The sequence below is a fragment of the Lupinus angustifolius genome, chromosome LG07, assembly GCF_001865875.1.
Source record: "Lupinus angustifolius cultivar Tanjil chromosome LG07, LupAngTanjil_v1.0, whole genome shotgun sequence".
In the NCBI taxonomy this organism is placed as follows: domain Eukaryota; kingdom Viridiplantae; phylum Streptophyta; class Magnoliopsida; order Fabales; family Fabaceae; genus Lupinus; species Lupinus angustifolius.
Window position 1 is genome coordinate 14620783 of NC_032015.1, and position 13423 is coordinate 14634205.

Sequence of the window (13423 nt, forward strand, 5' to 3'; positions counted from 1 at the left end):
CAAAGTGTGGGCTTATATCTGTCTAGACTCGTCTTTAGTCCTGGTCAATTGTACGTATCTATTTTAAGGGTTCAAACCAAACAGGGATTGAAGATATTGATACATGATAAAGATGGTCAACCACTCAAGACAACAACAAATGTGGTTTATAAAGAAATTTTCCAAAATTTTTAACAGGTACTTTACAATTACTCTTATATTTTCCTAATTTTTTCCCTAACAATATTTTTCTTATTTTAAAAAACAGATTATGCACAATATTATTCATCAACACCTCCAAATCAACAATCTACTACATAAATATCATATCCTAATGGATAATCATCAATAACTTTTGGATTAGCAATTTACTTTTTTATTGTTTACATACGTTCTTGTCAAATTGATTCTCGTTTCCTCTCCATTGTTTACAAACATCTCCAATTCAACAATCTACTACATATGCTATGACGATAAATTTATTCTCGTTTCCTGTTAATAAATAATAAAAATTTCCCCACCCCATGTAGAGAAGTAATTGGTAATCCTTATCTCATTTCCTCTCCATTTCTTTCCTTCCATCATCTATCAGTCTCCCTCTTATATGTGAGAAGTAAGAGGGTGCTCTTGTTTGTGGTTATTTAAGCTTCATAATTCGTACCTATAATATAGTGATTGTAAGTAGTGATGGCAAAATGGTACGCCTGACCTATTTAGCTTGTGCAAACAAATCAAAAGTAGACATAATAAGCTTCATAGCTATTGATACGTTATGAAGTTGAACAAATTAAATTACATCAAAAAAATTCAAGTTATTAGTTCATGTTATATCATAATTTGTTTGAATTTTGCTTCTTTTTTTTAAATATTATGCATGCGAACTACCCAAATTGCCAAATAGATCATGACCGTGAGCTTGACAGGAAATGGGTCATGTAAAATAAACAAATAGACTAAATTTGTATATTCTTCCCACACACAAAATATGGGTCCTGCAGACCGACCCGTTTGCATTGTTCATTTTGCCATTTCTAATTACACTAAACTATGGAAGCACCCATAATTAGCTTAGAAAGAACACTCATCCTCCAAAGATGTGGGAGATCCAATAGGTGAGGGTTTTCCTTCATTGATATCCTTAATTTTCTTGTTATATTTAACTTGATGCTCTTGTTAAAAGAAATATTTTACATGCTAATTATTTAAAAAAGAGAAATTTATGGATATATGGATAAAAGTTTTCATAACCTTATTTAACATGAGCAATATAAACTATTTGGGTGGAATTGCATATTTTGGAATAAGAGTTGAGTTGTATATTTAGTTTTTGAAAAGTTTAACATGTCTTGACATTTAAGTTTGAGGTTGACTGAAAAATATAAATTTGTTTTTAATTTAATAATATAGATGAAGAAATTTTAACCATGCATAACATAACAATTCATAAGGATTTAAAATCTTAAATTAACTAATGAAGCCTCAAAGATGTTCTAAACAAACTAAAATATCTCATTACATCGAGAGATAAGTTATCTTACTCATCAACTAAAGTTATGATATGTGTCATATTTTACCATTTTCTAAAAAATATTATTAAAGTAAATAAGAAATAAAATATATGTTAAATTTTAGTGACTATATGAGATAATTTATCTCTTAATATCATAAATTATTTTATTTTCCATTCCAAATATAATTACATGTATTGTTTTTTTTAAGAAAGTGTTCTTCTTTATTATTGCCTTTACCTTTTTTATTCCCACGTGAGTTGAGATTGGACAAATCTCATTATGAAAAAGTGAAAAAAAAACAGTAGCAATTATTAACAGCCAATGTAGATCAAACCCAAATCAAATCCTAAATGATAATAAAAACAATTTAGGGTTTCAAATTTCAAACCCAAAAAAATTATAGCCTTTTGAATTGGTCCCTTCCACCTTCACTTTTTGAGTTTCCCCCAACCATATCCACCTGTCATCATCATTATCTATTGTTACTAATTTTGAGCATCAAACAATTTAGGGTTCCAATTTCAAATAATTAGGGATAGATTTTTCCCCAATCCATAATCACCACAACCAACAAGTTTTGATTTTGAGACTAACCTCGAATCCTGATAATGATTCTCCAACAATTTAGTGTTCCAATTTCAGGAAATTAGGGTATTTTCTCCTTTCTCCTAAACCACACTAACACCGACCCATCATCATAACCACCACCAAGTTCCGATTTTGAGGCCAGCCCATCACCGGAAATGGCGACGAGAGGCCCCAGATCGGAGAAAGTTCGTCGAATCTTCAACCAATTCGACGCGAATGGCGATGGTGCTCTCAACAGGGAAGAGATGGCGTCTTTGGTTGTTGCCGTGAACCCTAGGGTGAAATTCAGTGATGAACAGATCAGTGCCATCCTCGATGAGGTGTTCAAAACCTACAGCGATTTCATCGATGGCGAAGAAAAGGGTCTCACCTATGAGGGTCTTCTAAGGACTTATGATGATGGTGCAGGTGATGTTGATAGGGACTATGATGCCCTTGGATTGGAGCTCAATTTTGATGACAAGGCCCCTCCTCATGTGTCTGAGGCATCATCCTCGTCGATTGTGGACGAGAGGATGGCAGTAGAGACGCAGAAGAAGCAGCGGACTGCGGCGTGGGCTGTGTCGCCGAATCACGGGATTGTTTTCGATGACACATGGAAGATTGTGGATGATTTAGAGATTTTGGTGAAGAGATTAAAGGTGAAACAGGCAAAAGGTGGGAAATTCAAAGGTGAAAATTTTGATGCCTATTCGGATGCTGGGTGGTCCCGGGAGTTGGGGCCATCTGCGGAAATTTCAGAAAAGAGAGTGGTGTGGGAGGAGTCAGGACATGATTTTGCAGTGTTTCTGAAGGAATTGGTGGGTTTGAGGGATAGGGCTGATGGTGCTAGGTCAAGAGAAGAGGCCTTTGATGGGCACATGGCAATTGGGAGGGTTCTGTATGAGCATCAGTTGTTCAAGGAGGCTTTGGTGAGTTTCAATAGGGCTTGTGAGTTGCAACCTGTTGATGTGAGGCCACATTTTAGGGCTGGGAACTGTTTGTATGCTCTTGAGAGGTACAAGGAGGCGAAGGAGGAGTTCTTGTTGGCGATTGAATCAGCCGAGGCCGGTGGAAACCAGTGGGCTTATTTGCTTCCACAGATGTATGTCAATCTTGGCATTGCTCTGGAAGGTGAAGGTATGGTTTTGAGTGCTTGTGAGTATTACAGGGAAGCTGCAATTCTTTGTCCCACGCATTTTAGAGCTTTGAAATTGTTAGGTAGTGCCCTTTTTGGTGTGGGGGAGTATAGGGCAGCTGTGAAGGCTTTAGAGGAAGCTATTTTTATGAAGCCGGATTATGCTGATGCACATTGTGATTTGGCTTCGGCTTTGCATGCCGTGGGTGAGGATGAGAGAGCAATTGAGGTTTTCCAGAAGGCTATTGATTTGAAACCTGGCCATGTTGACGCTTTTTACAATTTAGGTGGGCTTTATATGGACCTTGGTAGGTTTCAGAGGGCTTCTGAGATGTATACCAGAGTTTTAGCTGTGTGGCCAAACCATTGGCGAGCCCAGCTGAACAAGGCTGTGTCGTTACTGGGAGCTGGGGAGACTGAAGAAGCCAAAAGAGCTTTGAAGGAAGCATTGAAAATGACAAATAGGGTTGAGTTGCATGATGCAATATCGCATTTGAAGCAGCTTCAGAAAAAGAAGACTAAACCTAATGGTGGTGCTCCTGGGGAGTCACCATTTGTTATTGTCGAACCATCCAAGTTTAGGACAGTTGGAGAGAAGACTACAGTGAGGCAGGAACTAAATTATGCCCTACAAATCAGAGCACTTCAGAGGATTACTAGGCTGAGTCGTTGTAATGTGGAGCTTTTGAAGAAGGAAATGAGTGAAAATGAGGTGCCAGTGTCCTATTCTGGTCGTGGTGATCCTGAAAAATCAATACGTAAGCCAAGTTTGGAAGAAATACTTCACAGGTTACTTAGTTTTCTAAAGCCCGAGACCTTTCAAGGAGCTGTAAAAGCCATAAATGAGAGGATTCTTTCTGTTTTGGATGAAAGTGGTTCAGGCAGGGTGGATCTGGGAATGTTTTTCGCTATTCTTGCTCCTATTTGTGGTGGTCCTCCCGAGAGACGCAAAAGGATTGCCTTCGATGCACTCTTATGGCGTCCTCTGGATGGAGACGGTGCTAATGTTAAGAAAGCTGATGCGACATTGTACATTAAGTTGTTAAGGGCTGTATATGTTCCTTCTCAAGGGGTTAGTGAGTTATTAGAAATTCATGGAGACTCGGACACCTCAATGGTGTCTTTTTCCGAGTTTCTTGTTATGTTTGATGATCCAGATTGGGGTTTTGGCATCATGCCAACTCTAGTGAAGCTTGAAACAGGGGATAGAAACCGACATGGCAACACCGTGTGTTCAGTTTGCTGCTACCCAATCATTGGTTCCCGCTTCAAGGAGGTAAAATCTCATTTTAGCTTGTGTAACCAATGCTACAGTGAGGGAAAGGTGCCTTCTACATTTAAGCAGGAAGAGTATAAATTTAAAGAGTATGGAAATGAGGCTGAAGCTATGAAAGATAAGTGTATGTGTTTTAATTTGCAATCCCGGAATGAAAAGTAAAGAGTGGAATTCAATTTTTGTCTTCATGATTTTTTGTTCTGTCATCCTGTATTATCCTCTGGAAACAACTTCTTCTCTTGCGAGTGTAAGATTACGTACATCTACCCTCCTCAGACCCCACGAAGCAGAAGTCTCTTATATTGGGCCGCCATTTTTATCATCATGTATTATCCCATCTCCTTGTTCTAGCTTTTCTGTGTGAAATATCTAGCTCATGTGTTCACAATTCAAATTGGCTCTTTGTATAATAATTGTTTCAAGTGGTGCTTTAGTAATTGTTTATAGATCTTAGTAAAACCAACTTAGTACAAGATTTGTTGATCATGCTTCCTTTATCCCTTACTGTTGTGCATGAGATTTTAGTTGACACATGAAGCCTGAATAGTTTTTTTTTCAATTTTGTGTCTAATGTTAAATACTTAAATGGAGTAGAGATTAATTTTAAGAGTTGTAACATTTTATTTTTTGTCCTTTTCTGGGCACTTTCATCAGGTAAGCATTGTTCATGTCCGGAGCACATTTGTTATCTCACAATTTGTTTACTGCATCTGCCATCACTTAAAAATATGTAATCTAGGTTTTTGGTGGTTATAAATTATAGTATATAGTATATACTTTGGTATTGTGTCTGTAATGAGTGAAATGTCCAAAGCCATTCTATAACGCGTTAAGTCCAGCTACTAGTCAAAGCCTGCTAAGTTCTAATTCCCAAATAATTTAATTTAATTTGTACCTGCAGCTGGAAATGAAGATGACACTTAGCAATTGACATAACACAGTATACGTGTACATATTTATGTATATATATATATATATACTTGTGTACATATAGGTGAAGTCTTCATCCACTAGGGCCTCCTAACAAATGATACTACAACACCATAAAGCAGTCACCACACAATGCAATAGTACTGCCTCATTTGCAGTCAACTTATTATTCACCTTTTAATTACATATATTTAAGAAATAATGGTAATTGAATATGAATGATGGATGATACATTGATAACATAAAAAACTCTTATATTGTTGATGTATATATTTTTTTCTCAATTTTTTTTATGGAAATCCTTACAGCAGCACTTTAAATTGCAATTTGATACTTGAATGAGTTTTTTTTTATTTTTGGACCACAATTAACTACACTTTATTCATCATTTTGTTAGTTTATATTAATTTTATATTTATATAAATTATTGTTTTATAATATAAAGTTTAAGTGAGTTGAGTTTTGGGTTCACAAAAATTAGGATACACCTCACAACTCCAATAGCACATACATAAGTATTTATAGATTACCTACAAGTAAGTCATGTTTAGTGAGTGAGACTTAAACTCAATGACTTGTGAGTAAGAATCAATTCCTTATCAAGTGTATCAACTTTCGTTAACTTTTATAGTGTAATATCTATACATATTGTTAATGTAAAGATTTAGAAACAATCAACACATCATCTAAGATTTATTTTGATTACTATTTTTAAAAACTCAATAATAATTAGACATAAATAGTAAATAATGAAGTGATAATGTATAAAACATATACATAATGGAAAAATTCATGATGACTATTTTTTTCTATAACTTCTAATTATCTATAGAATAAAAATGGGTTGTGCTGCTAGGTGTAGGTGTGCTCGCAGTCCATTTGGATTGGTTTTTAGACAAAAAATGATCCGATCCAAACACGTAATTAACAAGTGGTCTGGATCGGTCTGGTCTGTTTATATTAAGATGTCCGATCCAATCTGATCCAAATATAATATGCTGTTTCGGTTCGGTTTGGATTGGTTTTATTTATAAAATATTAAAATTGCACTTATATTCAAAACTCATAAAAATGAGTAAATATTAAGCATAAAACAACAATAAAAATAATGTTCAACAACATTGAAACTACATTAAAATGTGTGCAACAATAGTATAAGTAAACAAATCATAAAATAATGATAAACAGTAAGACAATAATAATAAAAGTAAAAAATAGTAACAACAACAACAAGATATCAATAATAACAAGACAACAAAACAATAAGATATGAATAACAATAATATGAGCACTTGTAATGTAATTTTAACAGTTATAATGTTCTACCGATGATTAATAACAATAATATTTTCACAACAATAAAATTGATAATAAAGCACCTAGTCAAAATAACACTTGAATCATCTTCATTTGGTCGTGGGATTGGTTTAAGTTCTAAAAAAGTGTATCAAATATAATCAATATGATTTAAAACATAGCAACATATATATAAGTGTGTGTTATAGAATATAACAAATAAAATATAGGTACAATTTTGGAGTTGGGACTTAAGATTAAGTTTGGAAGACACTTAAAAGTATTACACACTTAAACTTTACATACTATTTCTGTCTGGTCTGGATCCAAGAGGTGAAACCAAAATCCGGATCGGACCAATTGGTCTTTAAAAAATATGTCCAACACGATCCAAATGCATTCGGTTTTTGCGGTTTTAGTCTATTTTGGATTGGTTTTCGATTTTATTATTGGATCGGTCAGGATTTGAACACCCCTAACTAAGTGTGTTGAGTCTCGTGTCATTTGGTCCATAAGATGATCCCCGAAATTCGGGTAATGCATAAATTTAACTCTTTTAGTTTGGTTTATCATTTGTTGACTTTTAACTTCCATTAATAATCAGGAAACATCTCAAATAAGTGCAACAAATTGCGAAAGCAAGTGATTCCCCAAACAAGAAGGGGTAAGCGGTTTCAATTTAAATTTTGAAACCGAACCAAACTAAACTGTAAAATGTGATTTTATTCAGTTTTGCAGAGTTCACTTATTTTTTAAGAAACCATTTATGTTTAGTTCGGTTTATGATTTTAAAAATTTAGGAACTGTTGGAATCAAACTGAATCACATATTAAAGAAATAGATACTGGGAAATGATGTTTTATTATTGTTTAAATTCTTCAACCAATCTTGTGAGTTAAATTATCTATTTTATGTGAATTGTAGTGTTATATATAATACTAAATTGTTATGAATGTAAAATCTATGCACGGTTAATGTAAAGATTTATACACATGTATTACATCATTCATTATTCATTTAGATTACTTTTTTGAAAGAGAAAAAGATATATACACTGTGTAAAAGTTTTTTACACTGTATTGCATCATTCACCGTTCATTTTAATCATCATTGACTTTTTAGAAAAAGTAATCCAAATGAGTAGTGGATGATGCACTGACTGTGTTTAGATCTTTACGCTGTCAGTGCATAGATTTTATACTATTTTTGAAAAGTCAATAACAATTAAATATCAATCGTGGATGATGCAGTAACAGTGTATAAAACTCATACACTGTCAATGCATATATCATTTTCTCAAATGTTATTATGTTAATATTATACACATTATTACTTACTAAATTATTTCTCATTATGTTGATGATTTGTAACATATCTTCCAACCTTTATAATATTGAATTTAAAACTAACATATGAGATATTATCATGATATTATATATGTAAGTATAATATATTTTACTAATTAATATATACATTATTAATGCTCAATTATATTGTTACTAATATATATATATATATATATATTAATTGTGAATTATATTATTATATATGTGATAAAAAATTATTCATAAATTACATACAATAATAGTATTTTTTTTTCCTTTTAAGAATAAACAATATTTTTTGTATTAATTTTGAACTTTCAATTGATGCAAAAAAAATTATAAAAAATAACAAAAAAAAAATCATGGATCCGAACCGAACTATTCAAGAGCAACTCGATTCAATTCGGTTCTATAGTTAAGTTTATGGTTAACTGACTCAAACCAAACCCCATGTATTTTTGTTCAATTCGGACACTAAAACGCACCAAACTTTTACATCCCTACTATCAAGAAAGAAGAATATAGTATAGTATTTATGTACTAATAGTGTAAATATTTATGCATATGCATCTCATCATCTACAATTTATTTAGATTACTTTTTAAAAAATCAACAATAATTAAATATCAATAGTAAATAATACAATAACAATATATAAAACTTATCCATTATCAAATGATACTTCTTTTTCTAATCTACATTCAGTTATTTTACGTAATTATTATTATTTTTAAAAATTGTCATCAAGAAGCTTGTTGTGATGTATACTTTATTTGAATGATTATTAATTTAATCAAATGAAGGGGTGATAATTATAGGGAGGAGTTCCACTTACTCTAAGAGTAAGTTTTCTACTCCACATCCTAATCATCAATTCTAGGGAAATCCAATGGTTTAAATTAATAGTTAAATCTAAACTATTAAATTTCCCTATAATTGATGGCTAGGATAGGAATAAGCTTAAAAGACTTACTTTTAGAGTAAGGGGATCTCACTCATAATTTCATAATTATATTATAACATTACTTCTTATATGGTACAAATTCTTTAAGAACTCCGTTTTATGAAAATTGTTTTGCTAGTTGCAAGGTAAGAAACAAATTTCACAATATACATAATCAGATAGACAACATATAAAAACAAGCATAAAAGGGTAGTAGGTACTAGAATGCAACGCTCTATATGCATCAGTCGGCTCATACAAGAATAGCACTAAATAACAGATGCCATGGGGTTTGAGTCCAAGCCATTTTCATTGAGACAACCAAACTCACTGTTAAGCTAGTAAGCAGAAGCAAAAGCTAAAGAATAAAATATAACCGCATAAACACACACGAACAGAGGAAGAAAACTGTATCTGGTGCTCCAAGCTGTGAAAATCAAATGGTATGAAGGTTCATTTACAACAAACTCAAAAGCAACAGCATCAATAGCTTATGTTTAGCATACCTATTTAAGCAGTTTAGGAATTTTTACTTATGTATCTTGAAGTATCTTATTTATTTCTCTTGCAAATAATATTTCCCAACCATGCACATCAGTAATATACCAAGGCTCTGTTTAGCTCAACTAGCCTATAAGCTAGCTAAAAGCTTATAAGCTAGATGCTTAAAGCTAAGAGCTTATAAGTTAAGAGTTGAAAGCTATAAGCTTATAAGCTAGCTAACTGGGATACAAGGTTACTCATTGAAATAAACTCATCTACGAAACACTAAAGGAAAAAAATAATGTATGCATTGACAGTGTATGAGTTTTATACACCATCACTCCACGCCAAAAGCTAACTTCTTTTTATGGTTACATAAGCTAAGCTAGTATATGGTGTGTTACCAATCGAACTCCAACATTCATTTTGGTTGACTTAAATATAAAACTACAATGAGCAAATAAACCCAAAAAACATTCAAACAAACAATTGTAAAACTAAATTCATCACAGTTTCATATTATATAGCACCAAAACAAACATTGTTGACATGTAATATCAGCAAATTGTAACATCCAATCAAAACTAAGCACAACAAATCCAAATCCATAACCCTAAAATTCAAAAAATGCTCAAATCCATGAAGTAAAAAATTAAACACAATCCTAACCCTAACAAATAACCATCAAATTTCAAATTCATTAGGATCAAATCGAAAAGTGATAAAATCAATCACTTAGCAGGAGCAAGCGGCGGAGTACCAAGAATACTGGCCTGCTGAGACTCAAGCTCGTTGATCTGCTGTTCGCGGTCCATGGCGACGATGAGAGGCACAACGAGGATGAGGAAGGTGGTGCCGGCGATCCAAGCGGCTTTTCCGGTGCTGCGGAGGAGCTTCTTGGTGACGAAAGCGGCGTCGGAGGCGGCTTGCTTGGTGTGGCGGACGACGGTGGAGTTAGAAACCTTGGTGATGATTCCGGCGTCGTTGCGCTTCTTGCCCTGTTTCGCCATGATAGTGAGAAATATGAGAAATGTGGCTGTGAGAAACTGAAAATTGAGGGTTTATGCTTTATACTCCTTTGGGTTTTTTTTTTGGGTTGGGGTTTATGGTTTTTTGGGTTTACGGTTTTTTAATTTATAAGCAAGTAAGCAACTAATAGAGTTAAATACCAATAAATAAAGTTTATGTTAAATTCTGTGCATAAATTGTTTTCTTAATTGTAGTAAAGTCGATTTTGTAATTAGTTATCCTTCCCATGAAGAAATTTTAAGATTATATTTTTTAGGTGATAAAAATTATGTTTATACAATAAATTACTTAGAATTTGTTTATTTAGATTAATTATATTTTATTGGTTACTAATCATAAAAGATGAAATAGGAAAAATATGATTGATTTGAAAAGAATCAAACAACTTTTCATTTAAGAGAGAGACTAACTTAAAATAATTATCTGAATAAAGTCTTTCCACACTTATAAATATTATATTATATCGGTTGGTTTAATTAGTAAATTGATGCACTCATTCTCATATAGTACATTAAGTTGTATCATATTATACCGATCAAAACTAGTTTGTATATAAAAAAATTCATAATTTTCAAAATAATACAATAAGAATTTGAATTTTGAATTCAATAGTTTATTTAAAACATTGTTTGTCACATAACTATTTCAACAATTGAGTTATATATTAGAAATAATAATATTTATATTCATAAATATATTATATTTATTATAATATATATATATAACTTAATAAATGTACGGTTTAATTAGGAAGCCATTTATCAAATATTGTATAACTATATCAATATTCTCATTGTTATGATAATTGACACATATTAATGACACATATTGTTATCATACACTTCCATTTCATCCAAACTTGCATTGATGAAAGTTTTATTGTTATTTTGTTGGTATCTTTTACTTTATGAGCAAGACACTTTTTTATGGTATGTAATAGTTATTCTCAACAAATATCACTTTCAAATATCAAAAATTTGGCATTTAGGTTAGTACGACAGTGAAACCTTACTCTAGACAAAATTCAAGGATAAAACTGAAATTTATTAGACAGATTAAAGTAGCACATTTGTTACGTGTATATAAATAAAAAAGGTGTACAGTAAATAAACTTTTAATATTTTCTATAACAAATCTTATATTGGGACATCAGTTTAGATATGGCTAACGTTTAAGTCTTGAACAAAATAATTAGATTTAATAGATATAATAACAAATAAATTTTGTACAACTTTTCATTTTGCCAATAGGCTTAAAAGCCCAAACTACAAATAAAGAAGGAATAAGAGATTTGGGAGAATAAACAAACTCTACACTATCAGAAGGATCTACCATGTACCCATTAGAAAAAATAAGTGGAAATTGTTAATCAAAAACTTGATTTTTATCCCCAAACTTCCATCTAGTTATCATAAAAAATGTCATTTTGCAATGACAGTTGAGTGAAGAGCTTCAAGGTTCAGATGTTATATTTCATGGGCTTTAAACAAATGGAGATTTGAATATTCAGGCACACTACTTTTCAAGTTTCTCCATCAGAACATATTCCAACTACACTGAGTTGACAGAAGCTAATGGCTTCCCTCTAAACACAGTTTAGTGATGAAAAAGTATTAGTAAATAGTAAGGGGATGAAATTTGCAGAGGTAAATTGTATTCTGCCCTTGATAATATTCCAAAAACATCCCTAACAACTAATCTAGCAAATCCAACAAAGAGTAAAACTACTCTGATTTCAACTAAATGAGACTTGACTGAACTTGAAAAATACTGATGGCCATTGACAATGAGCTAAACCAAATTATTCGACGAGAACAACACCTCGTTTTACATATTCCAAGCATGAGAAAGGTAAGTCCATAACATATTCCAGTTCAAGGGATTTGGATATGAGAGTGCTTACAACAGAATCCAGATTAATATACTCACTATCTACACCAAAACCTCTACATACAACCATGGAGGTATTACATGTCCATGGAGCTGCAACAGTGAAAGCAAGGCCAGACCCAGAACCTGCTTTATCTTCACAAGAGCCTCCAGTTCCTACAAGAACATCCTTGTATGCTCGGCAAACTTGGGACACGTACTTTCCCATCGGCAAGATTTGCTCAGCTGCAGATGGAAAAGATCCATCATGGTTCAAGACATCAGAGTCGGAATGAAGGTTCACCACAACAGTACCATGTTTTGGATGAAGCCGAGTACTAAGGGCTTTAAGAAATGGCAAATCTGGGTCCCATAACTTGTGGGGAAATATATCGTCACCATCATAAGCATCGATAAAGACCATATCATATAGATTGGTACTATTATTAATAAATTCCTCAGCATCAGCTTCATAAAGGTAAAGCCTCTCATGGATGCCTTTCCACATTACTTCATTAATGACATCAGGTTTTGCAGAGGCTCGATCACCTGATTGTGTCATGAATGAAAAGGCCGGGAACCCCATAGCTCGGATTGAGGCTGAGATAACAAGGGGATCGATTTCAACAACATGGACAATGGCACCTGGAAAGAGCACAAAAATTACGCACGTAAGAAACAATTAAAACTGCAAATTTGTCAACATAAGTAAAGGAAGAAGAACATCTTGAAATATTTCTCAAAAGCAAGTGAAATAGAAAAACACAAAAAATAGAAGTAAACTTCTATTATGTTACTCAACTGGCCCCAGACCGCCAAAAAGTTGCTGCAAAAAATGAGGGAGAGTATGGTTGTTTTCACTGAAGTGAGTCCATAGAGGCTCATGCCATATGAACATGGTATGACTTCTCCATTCATTTCTTGACATTATGACTCGATCTGGTGTGGTTTGACCAACTGTACTATAATATTTGAAGAAAATTAAGTTTTCTCCTTTCTATTTTTATTTTACGCACTAATTTCTATTGAATGTGTTATTTAAACATAATTATTCCAGAGCATAGTCAAAGTATAAAA

At 32.8% G+C, this 13423-nt stretch overlaps 3 protein-coding genes across 3 annotated transcripts in view; 1 reads left to right on the forward strand and 2 right to left on the reverse strand.

Annotated features, from left to right (window-relative positions):
- Window positions 1851-4968, forward strand: LOC109352443 (uncharacterized TPR repeat-containing protein At1g05150-like). The gene is made up of 2 exons (XM_019594435.1): window positions 1851-1862; window positions 1987-4968. Exon 2 carries the CDS (start codon window positions 2234-2236, stop codon window positions 4631-4633), a length of 2400 nt encoding a protein of 799 aa, XP_019449980.1. The 5' UTR covers window positions 1851-1862; window positions 1987-2233; the 3' UTR covers window positions 4634-4968.
- LOC109352473 (mitochondrial import receptor subunit TOM9-2-like) lies at window positions 9927-10506 on the reverse strand. Its single transcript, XM_019594471.1, has one exon. The coding sequence runs from the start codon at window positions 10456-10458 to the stop codon at window positions 10180-10182; it is 279 nt and encodes a 92-aa protein (XP_019450016.1). The 5' UTR covers window positions 10459-10506; the 3' UTR covers window positions 9927-10179.
- LOC109352444 overlaps window positions 12128-13423 on the reverse strand; it is a 2965-nt gene continuing 1669 nt past the window's right edge. Inside the window, exon 4 of the mRNA XM_019594436.1 lies at window positions 12128-12991. Within this exon, the coding sequence (XP_019449981.1) occupies window positions 12279-12991 (713 nt within the window). The 3' untranslated portion in view covers window positions 12128-12278. The remainder of the gene's footprint in view (window positions 12992-13423) is intronic.